This window comes from Prionailurus bengalensis, chromosome B2, assembly GCF_016509475.1.
Source record: "Prionailurus bengalensis isolate Pbe53 chromosome B2, Fcat_Pben_1.1_paternal_pri, whole genome shotgun sequence".
NCBI lineage: Eukaryota > Metazoa > Chordata > Mammalia > Carnivora > Felidae > Prionailurus > Prionailurus bengalensis.
This window is the reverse complement of record NC_057349.1, coordinates 24,567,024-24,583,768: the sequence shown is the minus strand read 5'-3', so window position 1 is coordinate 24,583,768 and position 16,745 is coordinate 24,567,024. Positions and strand designations below refer to the sequence as shown.

Here is a 16,745-nt window from a genome sequence, read left to right as displayed (position 1 = left end):
TACAGAAAAACCAAATCGCATTAAGTGATTTGGACCAAAAATGTTACTGAACCAGCAAACCTAAAGTCTCCTGAATCGTTACTCTTGAACAGTAAAAGCTGAAAGAAATTCAAACGTTTCAAATAAATCTAACAATTAATAATTCCATATTAAAAGACATTTACACTCTAAAACAGCCCTAACTTCCCAGTATTCTCAAAATGTCTTTCACCAACTCTCCTTCAATGCCACTTGAGATTGGGTTATCTAACCAGTAACGAGGTATTATGCCTCCAACGCAGCCCCGCAGCCAAATCATATTGTTTGCCCTAGTTGGAGAATTAACTCAACTTGTGGGCCCCACCGTGAAACCAGTTCTCGGAACCGCACACAAAATACCGATATCCCACTCACTCTGGTCCCTTCTCTAGCAAGTTTCCAGAGCCAAACGTTCGGTGCTAATACTAACTACCGGGCAAGCCCCAGTTACTGGTCACTAAACCCTTGGCAGGTGCCGCCTATACTTCCACACGCCCAACCCCCGTCCCGGAACTTGCGTCATGGCGCTCGTGCGCTCTGTCCCCGGATGCACTTTTATATCCGGATTCTTAGAGCGGACTCAGAGCTCCACGGTTCCCTACGCGGTTAGCACATGCGCGACGCCTCTGCTCCCTCTTCCACCACTTCCACTAGCTTCCACCGTCCGGGAAGCCGCCGCCACCGCCGCCGAGGAGTCAGGAAGTTCAAGATGGCCGCCGCCGAGACTCTGTCGCTGCGGGAACAGCCCGAGTGAGTAGTCTCTGTGAGCTGTGCGGAAGGCCGGAACCCAGGAGACTGCCGAGTGGGAAACGGCGGAGACCTGCACGGGCTGGCGGGAAAGTTCAGGCCTAACGGCGAGAGCCAAACTTTGCCTTTCCCCGCGCGATACGTTGTTGGGCGGGAGGCTTGGGGGGCGGGCGGGCGGCCTTCGAGCTTCGCTTTCCCGGAGGCCACGGCTGTTGGGTCGGAGGCGGCCGCGGCCTGCCGCGCGTCGTTGCCCTGGGAGGCGTACGCGCGAGCGGCCTCTACAGGTCCCGTGCGCGAGGCGGCTGCCGCGACCGTGCGGTCGCGCCTTCGTATTCCTCCCGCAGGGACCGAGCGGAGCTCCTTGGCTGCAGCACTGAGCGGCATCGGTGTTGGCACCCGAGGAGCAGTGGCGGCAGGGAGGCAAGCGATAATACTTTTCTTCTGCATGCAGTAACCTGCCGTTGTCCTGCTGCTGGTGTCAGTTTTAGGACCTGAAAGTAGGGAGGAGGGGATGCTAGGACCACCTTTTTGAATATCCCAGACCTATATAATAGCGGGGTGCTTCGTTTCCTCACCCCGGTGCTCTTAATCCAGCATCACTCGATATATTTTTCCCCCTCTGCCTAGTGGCAGCTTATTTGCCAACTTGCAAACTTGAGGCAAAGTAAGACCAAGTCCTTGGTTTTGAGGCCTGACGTTTTTGGCCTGAGTTTATGGGGCTTCTTGGGAGTATGAGTGGAAGAAATAGTAGCTCCTTCCAAACCCAAGTGCTTTATGTCTGTAATTAAGGTAATGTAAGAATCGATGCGGCCGAGTGAAAATATAACTTGTATGTGCTGCAAAGTCTGATCTTTGCTTAAAAGCAGCATTTTGTTCCCCTCTTCGTGTTTGGAAAACTCAAACAAGAACCTAAAAGAAAATGGATTTTAAAAGAGTGTTCATATAGCGACCGTTTTGTGCATCAGCATTAGCTTGCCTTTTTTTTTTTTTTTTTTTTTTTTTTTTTTAACCCATCTTAGGAAAGAGGTAGATCTAGTCTCCCAGCAACTAGAGACTGAGAGGAGAAATTTTTACTACCAGGCAGCCCAACACGTCATTGCTGTGCATCCAGTTTTGGACTCCTCAGTCATTTGCTTTACTCAGAATTACACTGAGTTTTTCATTAAGGGCTTTGAAAGCTTTATTATCTTTACAATTTTGTCTTAGAGCAATTGGGTTGTAAGTTTTACCTAGACTTTGCCTCTTTGTTTCTCATTGAGTTCACAGTGTGGCACAGTTACAGTATTTATGTCATAGTAAAAATGTTATACAGCTGTTTTTTCTAGCAATCTCTTTAACGTTCTTTAGTATTATGTCCATTTGTTTGATTTGAGGGACCATTCAGATTCATTTTGACGAGTGCTTGAGCCATATTTTCTATGCATATTCAAATACTCGTCTTAATATTTATTTAGGCCCCTGCAATATGAATGCCACTGAAATAAACCTTGATTCCACATCCCCTTCGCACAGAACTCTTGGTATAACTGGAGTATTTATTCTGTAAGTGTCCCACTTATTTTAAAATGTTTGACAAAGAAAATAAATTTAGTATGAAAGCAAGCACTGTGTGTGCTGCTCGTAGTGAATGCTGGGATGTAATATCTACACAGTTCTTTAGAGGACACTGAATAGTTTACAGTTGTATGGACTCTATTCAAAGTGGAATGTTTGAGAAGAAATAAATATGAAAAACAGCTTTTAAGTTCCCTGGAGGCTTTTTAATGACTTTTACGTTTGTCCATCTCTTTAGCTCTGCCTCTTTGGTGGTTTTAAACATTTAAGTTTTTATCTACATTCACGTATTTGCACTTACCAAGTACTAGGTACTATTCAAAGCACTGAACGGCTATCTTATTGTTATAATGACCCTTTGGAAGTGGACACAGTTGTTTCCTATATTTTACAGATGATGAAACTAAAGCACAGAGAAATTAAGTGTTCTTAGCCAACCAGGGTCACACTAAGTGATAGACCCAAGATTTAAACCCAGGAAGTCTGATTCTAGAGACCTGCTCCTAACTGTTGTACTATCTGGTCACCCACTATACATTGTGGTTCCTTTTTAAAATATCCTTTAGGGTTTGAAATCATTTTTATTTACTTCCATTGTCCCTAAAAGGTCCATTTTTTTTTATGTGACAGTTCTAATTCTTTGAAGCTTAATTTTTCACACCCGATTTGGAAAAGGAGGGGCGGAGGAGTTCATTTTAAGACTACTTGGTCTTTTGAATCATTCTTATTTTTTATGTCTATGTGAATATTGTGTTAAAGTAGTTTAACTTATCAGAGAAGCAGGCTTAAATTACTTTCTTTGTAAAGAAGTAATGGCATTCACTTTGCTCTCCATTCTCTGTTTCCAAAACATTAATTGAATGCCTCCCAAATAAGATGTCATTAGGAGCATTCTTATGAAAAAATTTGAAAGAAGAAATTAAAATAACACTCGTGGTTTGTAATTAGTCTTTATTTTAAACTTTATTTTAAAGTTGTTTCCTTGCTGTTTTCTTTGTGTCACATGCCTAGAGACCCTTGTTTGAAGGATGAAACTTGTACATTGCATTTAACAAAATAAATGAATAAATACTGTTAAACACCCCTATAGTCTTCACTTCAAATTCAGCTTTGTTTCCAAATAATGTAATTTGAAGGATGTTTCTCAGTTCTCAATGAGTATGACAAATAATTGTAGATCATGTTGGTTTAAACATACACCCGCTAAATGTGTAGCATTAAGTTGCAAAATGTAAATATACATTTGTGGGAGTTATATGCCTGTATTTATTATAAATATAAACTATGCAAAAAGACTATGAGGTTTATCAAGGTACCTTTCCCTAAAGTTTTAGAAAAAAGTTGTTGATAATGAACCTAAATTAGCTGCCTTAGCACAAGCTTGTTATATGCAATATGCCTTTGCTTCATTGAGTTCAGGTTTTCCTGATGTACCTAATCAGACTTCAATTGGTATATTCTATGGAATTTGCATTGAGAGAGCCAACTGAAGAGGGCGTAAATGTCTGCTAACCCTAATGTAGGAGAACTCTAGAATTAAGGTTGAATTGACTTAGTAGGCCCTAAGGTGCTTGTAGCATTTTTATCAGTAAGGTAGTCATTATTTCTTGAGGTTAACAGTCACTGAGATACATTAGAAACAAGGATCAGTCATGGGAGTAACTCTTAAGTGACATTGGGCATCACAGTGTAGCTTCTGATTCTCAGAAGCTTTAGGAGCTAGGTTTTCTTTTGAAGAAAATTACTTCCTTTGTGGGTAAACTCTTAAGAATTTTGATTTGAAACTCCTTGGAGACTTGTAACTTGTAGAAGAAAGCATTAGAAAAGTGTTCAAAGGGTATATTTTTCCTGGGTAGGGAGCTGATTAAATTTTAAATTATTTTGAGTTATTGCATTCGCCAGATAGGTGTGTGCACTGTGTGAGGCACTGGAGATCTGACTGAGCAAAACCAAATTGTTTCCTGTTAAGAGGTAAGAGTATAGTATAGCAACTATAAACCCAACTGTAAACTCATGAATACAGTTTTTATGTGTTATTCTATACAAATTATTTCATTGACACAACAAATTACTTACTGAATACCTGCTTACTATAGGTTAGACAGTTTACTAGGTCTTAGTGCAGTGAACTACACAGATCAAAAATCTGCTCTCATAAGACTTGTGTTACGATAGGCAAAGACAAAAACTTGGTTGCTGTTACTTTAGAGAAAAAAATAGGAAGGGAATATGTGTGTGGTATAGTGAGGGTTGTGATTTAAATGAATTGGTGAGGAAAACTTGACTGAGAAAGTACTTTGAGCAAAGGCCTGAGTTAGGCAAAGGAACCAGCAATGTATGCATCCAGGGAAAGCATTCCAGGTGGAGAAACAGCAAGTACAAGTACCAGGGCCCTGAGGTAGGGGTGTACCTGTTGTTCAAGGTGAGCGGTGTGGCTGAATGAAGCATGGTGAGTGTGGGACAAAAGTAGGATCAAAGTGTTGGGAAGGTTGGGCGGATAGTGTAGGGCTTTGTAAACAATTTTGGTTTTTACTCTGAATAAAATATGAAGCAATAATCAAGTTTCACACAGAGTAGGGATAGGATCTGACATTTTAAAATCCATCTTCAGTCAATTGGAAGAGCTCTTGACTCTCTTGGAATGTAATACTAGCCTTCTCACTAGCTTGATGTATGTGTGACTGAAGGCAAGACCATTGAACTTCCTTGAAACTTAAAATCTCTGTCGTGGAGACTGAGACAGTATTTCTTCAGTGCTTTGTGTGGTAGCCTTTTACATACAAACTCAACATTCTTAGCATCAGCTCTGACAGCTCCACAGTGTCCTAGTGAGTAAGTAGATTTATCCAGTCTCTAAAGAATAATAATCTCTTACTTTGGAGGCCCTAGGTTTGTTCTAGGCACTATTATGAGCCTTGATAACATCTGTTAATCCATGCAATCCTCAGCTTACTTTGAGGTAGGGAATATTTTCTCCGTTTTGTAGATGAGGTGCCTGCAGACCAGAGAGAAGTTAAAATTTGCCTAATGCACAACTAGTAAGCATTCGGACCAGGATTTGAACTCCGTCTGGCTTTGGAAACTGGCTTCCTAAGACACATTAGAGGATCTTTAGATAGTTTTGAGTTTTAGCTTGTTGACTAGAATTTTGTACTTTGGGCACTGAGATTTTATATACCTAAAAATCATTCGCAACCTTTAAACAGGTTCTCCATACCTGTCTCCATACCATGAATTAGCCTAATTCAGTTTTCCTCCTATTTGCCCCCTAGAAGTCAAGTTTCCGGAAAAAAAGACCTATGCTCCCACTTCCTAGGTTGTGCGATGGGAGATTTCAAGGGAAGGGATGTGGTTACTTGTATGAGGGTATAGTCTGTATAACAAACAAAGTTGAAATTCTTTGTATCTTCTACTTAAGTTCGTGATTTCCCCCTACCCATAATAGAACCATGTTGTTTTTAACATAAAGATGTTACACTTTCTTTTTCCAAGTCTTTGAGAAAATTTGATGATCCAGAGAACGCTGCTATATTTATTCTTTTTTCTCATACCCCATTAGAGAGAAGTCAGACCAAACTAAAACCTCTCAACTGGAAGGTACAGCTTTTTCTGCAGCTCTCTTCAGCACTTTCTCCTTTCTCACATTCCACAGTACCAAAATGGAGATTGGCAATCTGACAAAAATTTAAAGTTCTTGCCATGCGGTAGTTATATGTTCTTCATGTTCTCCACATCCCTTCATTGTTGTCAACTAGTAACTTTCCAAGCCTACTCTGGTGTGTGCCCTCCCTCCTCTAGCCTTTTCAAGTTTACTGAAGACTGAGACCTAGCTGGAGGACCAGACTTGCCTCCCAACTCCTCTGTAATAGCAGTGTCCTTACAGACCACCTATCCAGTAACCTAATCTTGCAGTTCCTGGGCCTCTGACCCCAATTAGCCTCTAACTATCTCAGCCACTCATTCCCAGAATCTTGTGCAGTATCTCTTTATCTCCTGGAATTGGTCCATGGAGATCTTAACCACTAGACCAGTTACTTCATGAGTTTTGATGCCCTGGCAACACTGATCTGCTTCTGGTTTGCTATTTATAACTGTGCATTTTGTCACCTTTTTTTCTATCGAAAGTACTCTTTTCCCTTGTTGTTAATTTATTATTATTTAGGACTGTGTTACTCAACTTTTATAATCCATGTACCTTCTCAGTAAACATTCCTTCTCCTTTCAAAGTCCTTGCTTAACATAGCTTGGGTTTTTCTTTGATCTCCTTGACCATTTTCAAAGTGGTTTTAGGTGATCCCTCGGTGTTCCCATAATGCCCTTATTTATGTTTTTATCATTGCCTTCTTGCAGTGTTTCATGTGACTTTCTTTTCCATTGGACTGTTATTTCCTTGAGAATGGGAGATATGGTCTTGTACATCTTTGTTTTCCTGTTACCTTTTCTAATGCCTACATTGTGTAGTGATTTTTAAAAAAATTGAATTCCTTCGTTTTTTGGCATGATAATTTTTCTGAAAGTACAGCAGTACATAATTTGAAGGATTTGGACAAAATAATCCATATCTTCCTACAAAAATAGTGTTTTGTTCTGAATCCAGATGACTTCGTGTTTTGATGTTTGTCTCATATTCTGGGGCATGATGTTTTACTATGGAGTGATTTTAAAGGGGAAAGGTAATTAATGCCATTGTAGCCTGTGTTTAACCTGGGATTAACAATAGCAGGGATTTAGCAAAATAATTTATCATCATAAACTAAGCATAGCCCAGGCATTTAAACACAAAAGCTACCCCCTTGATGTATTTAAATGTTTTTTTGCATGGTACCTATCAATATGAGCATATTTTGGGAAACTAATCTTTCATTTGAAATTTAAAGAGATTAAATAGCCCAGTGAACTGATATTGGTTGAACCATAGGCTATTGCTGATATTGGACTGTTGTTCACCTGCAGAAGACCCTTTGATGTCTTTCAGTCTAATACCACATGGTTGCTCATTGGGTACCACGGACTGAAAGTATAGTTCTCAATTTAAAGTGGAGAAAGAGATTAGTCTCCCAATGTATGTCAGTGTTTTATGGAAAAAAAAGTTGGGAGGGGGATGCCTTTGGTGTTAAATCTGTGTGAAAAATTCTGGTTTAAAAACAAGTTACTGAGTGTTTAAATCAATATTAACGTTTTACTGTACCTGTTTTGGACTTTCTTTTTCTATTCAGTGTAATTATTTATCTTCCGTCATTGTGTATTTCTTCTATGTATTTTAGTGCAACCATTAGAAATAAAGCTAAACCACTATTTAAGTCAGTTTTGCCATGTATTTTGAAATGTCTGAAGCTGTTCTGAAAATATTTCAGTGACTAACTTCATGTATTACATTGAGATGTATTTAACATTATTTTGTTGTGGTAAAATCTTCATAAATGATAGGATTTTGAAATGTGTTTGATACATTTATAGGATAGAAGATGCTGATAATTCCGAGAAGAGTGTAAATGAAGAAAATGGGGAAGTATCAGAAGACCAATCTCAAAATAAGCACAGTCGTCACAAAAAAAAGAAGCATAAACACAGAAGTAAACATAAGAAACATAAACATTCCTCAGAAGAAGATAAGGATAAAAAACATAAACATAAGCATAAACATAAGAAACACAAAAGAAAAGAGGTCATTGATGCCTCTGACAAAGAAGGTATGTCTCCAGCAAAAAGAACTAAACTTGATGATTTAGCTTTGCTGGAAGACTTGGAAAAACAGAGAGCCTTGATTAAAGCTGAACTTGATAATGAGTTAATGGAAGGAAAGGTCCAATCTGGGATGGGGCTCATATTGCAAGGTTATGAGTCTGGCTCTGAAGAAGAGGGGGAGATTCATGAAAAGGCAAGAAATGGAAATAGGTCTAGTACCAGATCTTCAAGTACAAAGGGGAAACTCGAACTTATGGACAATAAAAATAGTACAAAAAAGCGAAGTAAAAGCAGATCCAAAGAACGGACTAGACATAGGTCTGATAAAAAGAAAAGTAAGGGAGGTGTTGAAATAGTTAAAGAAAAGACAACTAGGAGCAAATCAAAGGAGAGGAAAAAGTCCAAAAGTCCATCCAAAAGAAGTAAGTCTCAAGATCAAGCAAGGAAATCAAAATCCCCTACCCTTAGAAGGCGATCTCAAGAGAAAATTGGAAAGGCCAGATCTCCTACTGATGACAAGGTTAAAACCGAAGATAAAAGTAGGTCAAAAGATAGGAAAAAATCCCCAATTATAAATGAAAGTAGAAGTCGTGATCGAGGCAAAAAATCCAGATCCCCAGTTGACTTAAGAGGTAAATCCAAAGACAGAAGATCACGATCCAAAGAGAGAAAATCAAAACGGTCTGAAACAGATAAAGAAAAGAAGCCAATTAAATCTCCCTCTAAAGATGCTTCTTCTGGGAAAGAAAACAGGTCACCCAGTAGAAGACCTGGTCGAAGTCCTAAAAGAAGAAGTTTGTCTCCAAAACAGCGTGATAAATCAAGGAGAAGTAGATCTCCACTAGTAAATGATAGGAGGTCTAAGCAGAGCAAATCACCTTCTCGAACTCTGTCTCCTGGTAGAAGAGCCAAGAGCCGATCCTTGGAAAGAAAACGAAGAGAACCAGAAAGGAGACGACTTTCTTCTCCAAGGTAACTTTTGTTTTCAAAATATTAATGCTTTCTGCCAATACATCAGGTTTTAAAAAGGAGAAACTAGAATTTGTGAACAATAAAAAAAGTGGTGGTGTTAATATACTTTTAACATAGATCCTGCTCACTAACTGTATTAACATTTGTACTTTTGTCAGCAAATATCTTGACTATGGGATTTAAAAATATCGAACTGTTGAATTGAATTATATATTAAAAATATTGAATTGAAATACTGAACTGTTGAATTGAGTTATATATTAAAAATATTGAATTGAAATGTTGACAGGTTTTTTTCAAGTTCTTAATTTAGTACCTAATTTGCAGAATCACTCCTTTAAATCCAAATAATTTGGCTGATAAATCTATGTGTACCCTACCCACTTATGGGAATTTCTACAGCAAGGATTATGACTTTATTGGACAGTATAGGCTTAAGATTTTAACTTTAAAAAAAGAGGTATCAATTTAAAGCTTGTGATGTATCCATTCTCTTGAGTTGGCATAATTTTGAGTTCTGACAATATAAATTGGAACTACCAAATTTTTTGGCCCCCAAAATTAAATTCAAAGTGGACATTTTTTTTGTTACTAATTCATATACTTATAATCTCAATGTTTAAATAATAGTACCTTTTAATTTCAAGAATAGTGTAAGAAATGATTTTATTTTCTTAATAATAATGAAAGTAATTCATTTTTGTGTAATACTCTTGGCCCATCATATTTTTTCTCATAAATACTCATGATTCTCTCTCCTTATAAAGTGGAGTAACTCTTATACTCCATTTGTAAATGAGAAAAAAGATTGCAAGATTATCTAACTTACCTAGGATCATAGACCTAATAGGTAATTTAGGCACATGAAAGATTTTGGAAGAGGGGGTGGGGGTTGTTTAGTCTAAACTACTTCAGAAACATTTTTAGTATCTTTATATTTAATAAGCAGGTGAAATTATCAGCAGAGTTTAGCTTAAAAGAATGTTGGCTTATACAATGTGAAGATATAAATTCCTAGCCATTTACTCTGTGTGAGTATACATACAAGCTGACCTTGAGGTGTAAATGGTTCTCTGAAAAATTTTAAGAATGCTGTTTTCAAAATGCTGTATATTAGGAAATACTCTTGATTTTTCTAAATGACATTGTAATTAAATGGCCCCCTTCTTTCTTTAGCTTTCTAAATTGAGATGGTTGTTAGTGTTGCTGATTATGTCTTCTAAAGTGTTTCCAAATGATTCTTGTCTCTTTCAATTTTCTTTCCATTTGAAAAGGAAATTCTGAGCAGTTTATTAAGGACTAGAGTTGAATATTTGAAACAAAATTTTGTTTTAATTACAGAAAAGATACTAACTCAAAGAGAAATTCAGATAAGGCAGAAGCCTGTAAATTCTCTCCCTTTCCATCCCTTCTGCAGTACCAGTCACAAGAATGTCCTAGCCCTTTTTTTTTATGCACATCGAATTCTATGAATGTTCTTTCTTACAAAAATGGAGTCTTCCTATTCACGTGAACAGTGATTTTTTTCATGAAGCATTTTTGTGACAATAAAGATCTTTTAAGTGTTTATATTACAGCACCATATTTCACAGTATAGATATATCATAATGCAGTTGACCCTGGAACAACACAGAGGTTAGGGGGGCCAGTCCCCCACATAGTCAGAAATGTGCATATAACACTTGACTCTCCCAAAATTTATTACTAGTAGCCTACTGCTAACTGGAAGCCTTATCAATAAAACTTAGTCAATTGGCATATTTTGTATGTTGTATGTATTGTATATTGTATTCTTTAAGTTAGAGGTAAAATCATAAGGATGAGTAAATATATTTACAGTACTGTAAAAAATCTACGTGTAAGTGGACCTGTGCAGTTCAAACCCATGTTCAAGGGTCACCTCTAATCATCCCCCTTTTTCAGATGAAAATTTTAGTTGGTGTCAGTTTTTCATGATTGTATGCTACTATGTCCGTTGTTTACATGTGAAGGTTCTTTGTAGAATAGATTCATAGAAATGGAATTGCAAAGTCTAAGGTAATGTACATTTACATTTTAGAAAGTTACTGCCAAATGTCTTTCCGGGAAAGTTACACCAATATGTATTTCCATGACTAGATAGGCTGTCCTTTTCTCTAAATCCTTACTTATATTCCCTCTGTTTAAAGGTTAACATTGATTGTAAGATGCTATTATATGTAATATATTAAAAAGAAGACTCTATATTGGGAAAATGTCAAAATTTAGAAACAGTCTTCAAACTAAGGAAGTGGAATACTATTACTCACTTAGGCAAGTTTTATTTGAGTTGTGTATCTGGAATTCGAATCAGTGACTTTAATAATGTGAATAGCCATCATAATTCTTCAGATTGTGAGATGACAGGAAGTATACCATTTTTACTGTGTGCCTACCACAACACCAAAATGTCATTGTGATTTTCTGAATTTAAGTTTTGTTAAAAAACCTGTTAATATTTGTTTACTGTCTTCATGTTTAGTGCACCCTTTCTTAAGATGTTCTTTATGTGCAAAACAAATTCATTAATTTGGTGTGTTTTTCTATAACTTGGATTTGGTCCCCTTAAGAACACGACCTCGAGATGATATCCTCAGTAGACGTGAAAGATCAAAAGATGCCAGCCCCATCAATAGGTGGTCCCCAACCCGAAGAAGAGCAAGTAGATCTCCCATTAGAAGGCGGTCTCGTTCCCCACTCAGACGGAGTAGGTCACCCAGGAGAAGAAGCAGGTCTCCTCGGAGAAGGTAAAATAATGTTACATATGTTGTCCGTTTGATTCATTAAACTGTATGTTTCTGAAGCCTCATATTAGCTCAGTTGGTAGGTTTTCTTAGAGACTGTTTTTCTCTGAAAAATTGTAGCTGTGATCCCATATAGTTTCCTTTTTCCCAACATGTGATATTTCACATACACTGATTTTTCTTTAATATAGCTTTTTTTCAAATTTAAGTAAATCAGTGTTCATTAAAAACTCATTCTTTTAAAAGGGAAAATTTTTTTTCCCCTACTTAAGATAAATACTACATGAGCTGTGCTTACTGCTTTTTTGTTTTGTTTTGTTTTTTTGAACAGGATAGATCATAAGGTAATAAAAAAAGTAGCCGAGTTTCTGGTCATATAATTTCATTTCTCTGTTTTTCTATTAATTTGTATTTGGTCCCCTTAGAACGTGACTTCAGGATGATAACCTCAGTAGATGTGAAAGACAATCTCGGCAAACACTTGTTTAATTCACTGTAGTAGAAACCATTTTATGTGATGCACATGTAGTGAGTTGGTTAAACAAAATGTTGGTTTATAAAGCACAAATCATTTTTAAAATATATGCATTAAATATTTTAACTCAAACATAAGTAGACTTCCATTTGCCAATTTTTAATGTTTTTAAAAGATAGCATACCAAAGGCTTATATTGCAACCAGTGGATAGATCTTTACATTATCTGAGTATTTTTGTATACTAGATTCCTTGAAGTGCTTTGTCCAAGGTTGTGTATGTTAAAATTTTTAGAAGTTATTACCATATTATCTATTGATTTCTTATTCTGGACAATTACTGTTTTTTAATCCCCCCCCCCCACACACACACACACACTTTTCTACCTAATTGTACCATATTTCCCTGTGCTTCCAGTTATAATCATTATGATCATGTGCATATTGCTCATTGCTGAGCAGACGGGAGAAGGGGCAAGAAAAGACCTTCCTTCTAATGCTTCTAGCCTTTGAGCTCCAAACTGACGAATAGGCCTGCTTAAACAGTTATTGTAGGAATTGTTTTCCCTTTTCTGTCGTCTTGGCAGTCTCTCTTATTTTGTGATTCTCTTTCCTGTATCCAGCATCTTCATATTTTATTTCCTTGCTTTGTTAATGCCTTTACAATAGTTTCCTGCAAAAAGTACATGAAAAGGACATTTTGGGGGACCTTTGTCTCTTTAAAAAAAGAAAAGGCTTTTGTCTTCACTGCTGATTTGTTAAGGAATAGAATTCCAAGTTGAAATCATTTTTTCCCTTAAGAATTTTGAAATTGTTATTCCACTAACTTCTAGTTTCCAGTAGTTTTCTGGTCATTAAATAGGCCCTTTATTTAAATTTACTTACTTAAGTTTACTTTTTGAGAGAACGTGCAAGGGCAAAGAAAGGTTCTATGCTGTATGGAACCTGACTGGGGGCTCTGACCAAACAGATCATGACTTGAGCTGAAGTCTGACGCTTAACCCACCACTGAGCCACCCAGGTGCTCCCTAAATAGGCTTTAAAGCAGGAAGATTATGGCTACCTATTCTGGGAAATTTTCTTTGTTTGCTTTTTTGCCCATTGTTTTCTTCATCCCTGCATTGGGTCTTCTGTATTGTTCCACTCATTCCCCCTCTATGCACACTCATCTTTTATGTTTGTCCTTTTGTTCTGCTTTTAGTGTAAATTTTCTTGTTCTGCCTTCTTACCTTTCTATATTTTTTCCTGTGCTCATATATATTTTATTTCCAAGATTTGTTGGCTGTTTAATTTTTTTCTGCCATTTTAACTTGTTTTATAGAAATAGCATCTCGAGGGGCGCCTGGGTGGCGCAGTCGGTTGAGCGTCCGACTTCAGCCAGGTCACGATCTCGCGCTCTGTGGGTTCGAGCCCCGCGTCGGGCTCTGGGCTGATGGCTCAGAGCCTGGAGCCTGTTTCCGATTCTGTGTCTCCCTCTCTCTCTGCCCCTCCCCCGTTCATGCTCTGTCTCTCTCTATCCCATAAATAAATAAACGTTGAAAAAAAAAAAATTTAAGAAATAGCATCTCGTACATCAAAGATTATAATGAGTTTGCTTTGTGGAGTTTTGTTCTTAATGATTTTCTTTTCTTACTTATACTTTCTTTCTTCCCAGAATCCTTTTGCTGCTCATTTACCTTTATCATTTGAGGACTTTATTCAAACAGCTGGATCCTATTCTCATTTAAAACTTAGCCACTGAGAAAGCTGAATGGAAGCTTTCTTCCATTCTGAGAATGTAGAATTTGTGGCTTCATTGTGATCTCTTTAGCATATCCTTGACTATAGTTCTTTTGGGTTAGCAGTTTTCCAGAATCCTCTCATCTGCTGGAGAATGTAGACATGGCTGCCAGTAGAGTTCTGATTCTTCATAATGTAGACTTCCCCTAATCCTTCCATTTTCAGTACTGTGCCTCCCCGCTACCTTGGGTCAGTTTTCATAACAACCAACACCTCTATAAATTTAAGTATTTTGCCAGAATGTGAAGGGGAATGGTTGGCATTTTCTGCTGAGTCAGGAAGGAGGCAGAATATACAGAAGCCAGCTATTCCTAAAGGCTTTCAACCAGTTTTTATTTAGCTTTTACCTACAGGATATGGTGTCTCCAATGCTTGAGGCTTTCTGGAGTTTTGTGGCATGGATTTACTTGTTTCTTATATATCTTGTCTGTTCCTTTTAGACTTATGTTTAGATTTGATCTGTTACTACTCTTTTTGTCCAGTGTGCACATCAAGATTTTTTTGACATCTCTGTTGTCCTAATAGCTCTTCACATTCTTTAGTTGTTACCTTCATGTCATTTTTAGTAAGATTTCTTAAGAAATATGACATAAGCCTGGTAGTCAGATGTGACATTAATAGGCAGTTTGCCAATTCTCTGTAGACATAGCAGCCTTTTCTATTTGGAATTCTACAGCATCTTTCTAACATAAACTTTACCTTTAATGCTTGAACCGGTTTTTGTTTAACATGAGGCAAGACCTTCAGGCACTTATAAAGCTGTCTGAGGGCCCTATTAATTAGACTTAGAATTTTTGTCATGTTTGTATTTTCTGTGCCTTATTAACGGTGATTTTTTTTTAATCTCATTTATTGAAACATATTTACATAAAGTAAATAAATTCACCCTCGTTGGTGTAAAGTTATGTGAGTTTTGACAAACACATAGTCACATAATCACCATAATCAAGAATATTTCCATCGCCCCCAAAGTTCTTTTTGTGTCCTTTTGCAGTCCAATAAGAACAGTAACTGTGTTTTAGTTGTTTTCAATTAAGCTGATTACCCCAATCTTTCTGGTGTGTTATTTCACTTTAATTTTTAATTAACCCCTTTTTAAAAGATTTTATTTTTAGAACAGTTTTAGGTTCACAGCAAAATTGAGCTTTTGAAAAGTACAGAAAGTTCCTGTATACTCCTGCCCAACACACCCACAGCTTTCCCACCTTTAATTGACCTTTAAAGTGCGCGTGTGTGCGTGCGTGTGTGTGTGTGTGTTTGTTTATTTATTTATTTATTTTCCCCCTAACCCAACCAAATAGGGACAGAGGTCGAAGGAGCAGGTCACGCTTGAGAAGGCGGTCTCGATCACGGGGTGGTCGTAGACGTAGGAGCAGAAGCAAAGTAAAAGAAGATAAATTTAAAGGAAGTCTTTCTGAAGGAATGAAAGTTGAACAAGAATCTTCATCTGATGATAAGTAAGAATGGAATTTCCCATAATTTCCTTTTTTCAACTTAGACAAGTACTATTTGACCTGGAAATCTTTACTTTTCCACCTGGATATAGCAAGCGAATCCATTCATTAGGTCCTGGATTGAAAAGTTAATCTTTTGTGCATATTTTATAAGTTATGTGGCAGAGGTCATGGTTTTCTGAATTTAGAGGCTTCAGTTTTTGCTGGAATGAACATTGGGCTATCAATTTATTATGAGCCTTCCCTTCATTTTTATTAGAGACAACAGATATATTAGATAGTTCTACCAATCTTGATTACCAGTTTTGCAGTGGTGTGGGTGTGCGGGTGTATACTAATATTTAAACTTTTCACTTTGTGTAAAATGATACTTACTTTGCAGTTGAGCCTATCTGGTGGTAGATATGCCTGTTACTATGTGGAAAATGCAAAAACATTTCATTGTCTAACAGAATTTTTTTTTTTTTAATGCGAATTTAGTTGTATAGATGGAACATCTCAAAAAATGAGACTAATCTAGAGCAATAGTTCTTAGCTGGGGGTAATCTGCTTCTCCGGGGACATTTTGGCAATATCTAAAGGTATTTTGATTGTCATCTTGTGGCTAGAGACCAGAGATACTGTTCAATATCTGCCAGTGCATAGGACAATGCCCTCTCCATAATGAAGAATTGTTAAAATGTCAGTAGTGCTGAGGTCAAGAAAGAGCTTAGGTGATATGAAAGTTAAATGAAGGTTAAGTGAACATCCTGATAACCTTGAGAATGCATTTTGCTTACTTGTCTGCAGTGAACATTCAGCAGATCATAGAAACACCTATACTAGGAGAGATTGCAAAGATTGTGGAGTTTTTTGGGAGGAAATTGGGAACAGTCAGGGCAGTGTCTGGGGGTAGAGCCACATTCCCCTTCAGACTGTATGTGGATATTTACATGTGCATTTTTGATAGGGAAAAGATCCATAGCTTTCCAAGGATCTGCAGCTTTCTGTGACCCAGAAAAGGTATTAGTTTGCTTATGTGTCTCACCCTCTTGTTCTCTAAAGGTTAAAACAGGCTAGGTAAATGAAATGACTTTAGTAATACCAAGGTCATGGAAGAGCCGGGAGTGACTTTTTTGAACTTAGGGATCTTTCATTTGTTCCCTAGTTTGGTGCCATGAAACAAGTGAGGAGAAAAATGAGACACAGAAGGTTAAATTACTTGCTAGGTTTCCAAACCAGGCAACTAAGAGAGTTTAGAAACAGAATAGAGTAGGATGGGTTAAGACTTTGGTGCAATTAGCTAATCACTTACGTTTTC

General features: G+C 37.4%; 1 protein-coding gene across 8 annotated transcripts in view; it reads left to right on the top strand.

The window, feature by feature from the left end:
• Nucleotides 1-563: 563 nt before the first annotated feature.
• PRPF4B (pre-mRNA processing factor 4B) overlaps nucleotides 564-16,745 on the top strand; it is a 37,080-nt gene continuing 20,898 nt past the window's right edge. For 6 of the 8 annotated variants that reach the window (XM_043590908.1, XM_043590909.1, XM_043590906.1 and 3 more), the window contains exons 1-4: nucleotides 565-768; nucleotides 7,777-8,976; nucleotides 11,565-11,741; nucleotides 15,293-15,448. In XM_043590908.1, coding sequence (XP_043446843.1) covers nucleotides 632-768; nucleotides 7,777-8,976; nucleotides 11,565-11,741; nucleotides 15,293-15,448 — 1,670 coding nt within the window. In that variant the 5' untranslated portion in view covers nucleotides 565-631. Of the gene's footprint in view, nucleotides 769-7,776; nucleotides 8,977-11,564; nucleotides 11,742-15,292; nucleotides 15,449-16,745 lie in introns of all 8 variants that reach the window. The other 2 variants (XM_043590911.1, XM_043590912.1) reach the window with 1 other exon arrangement.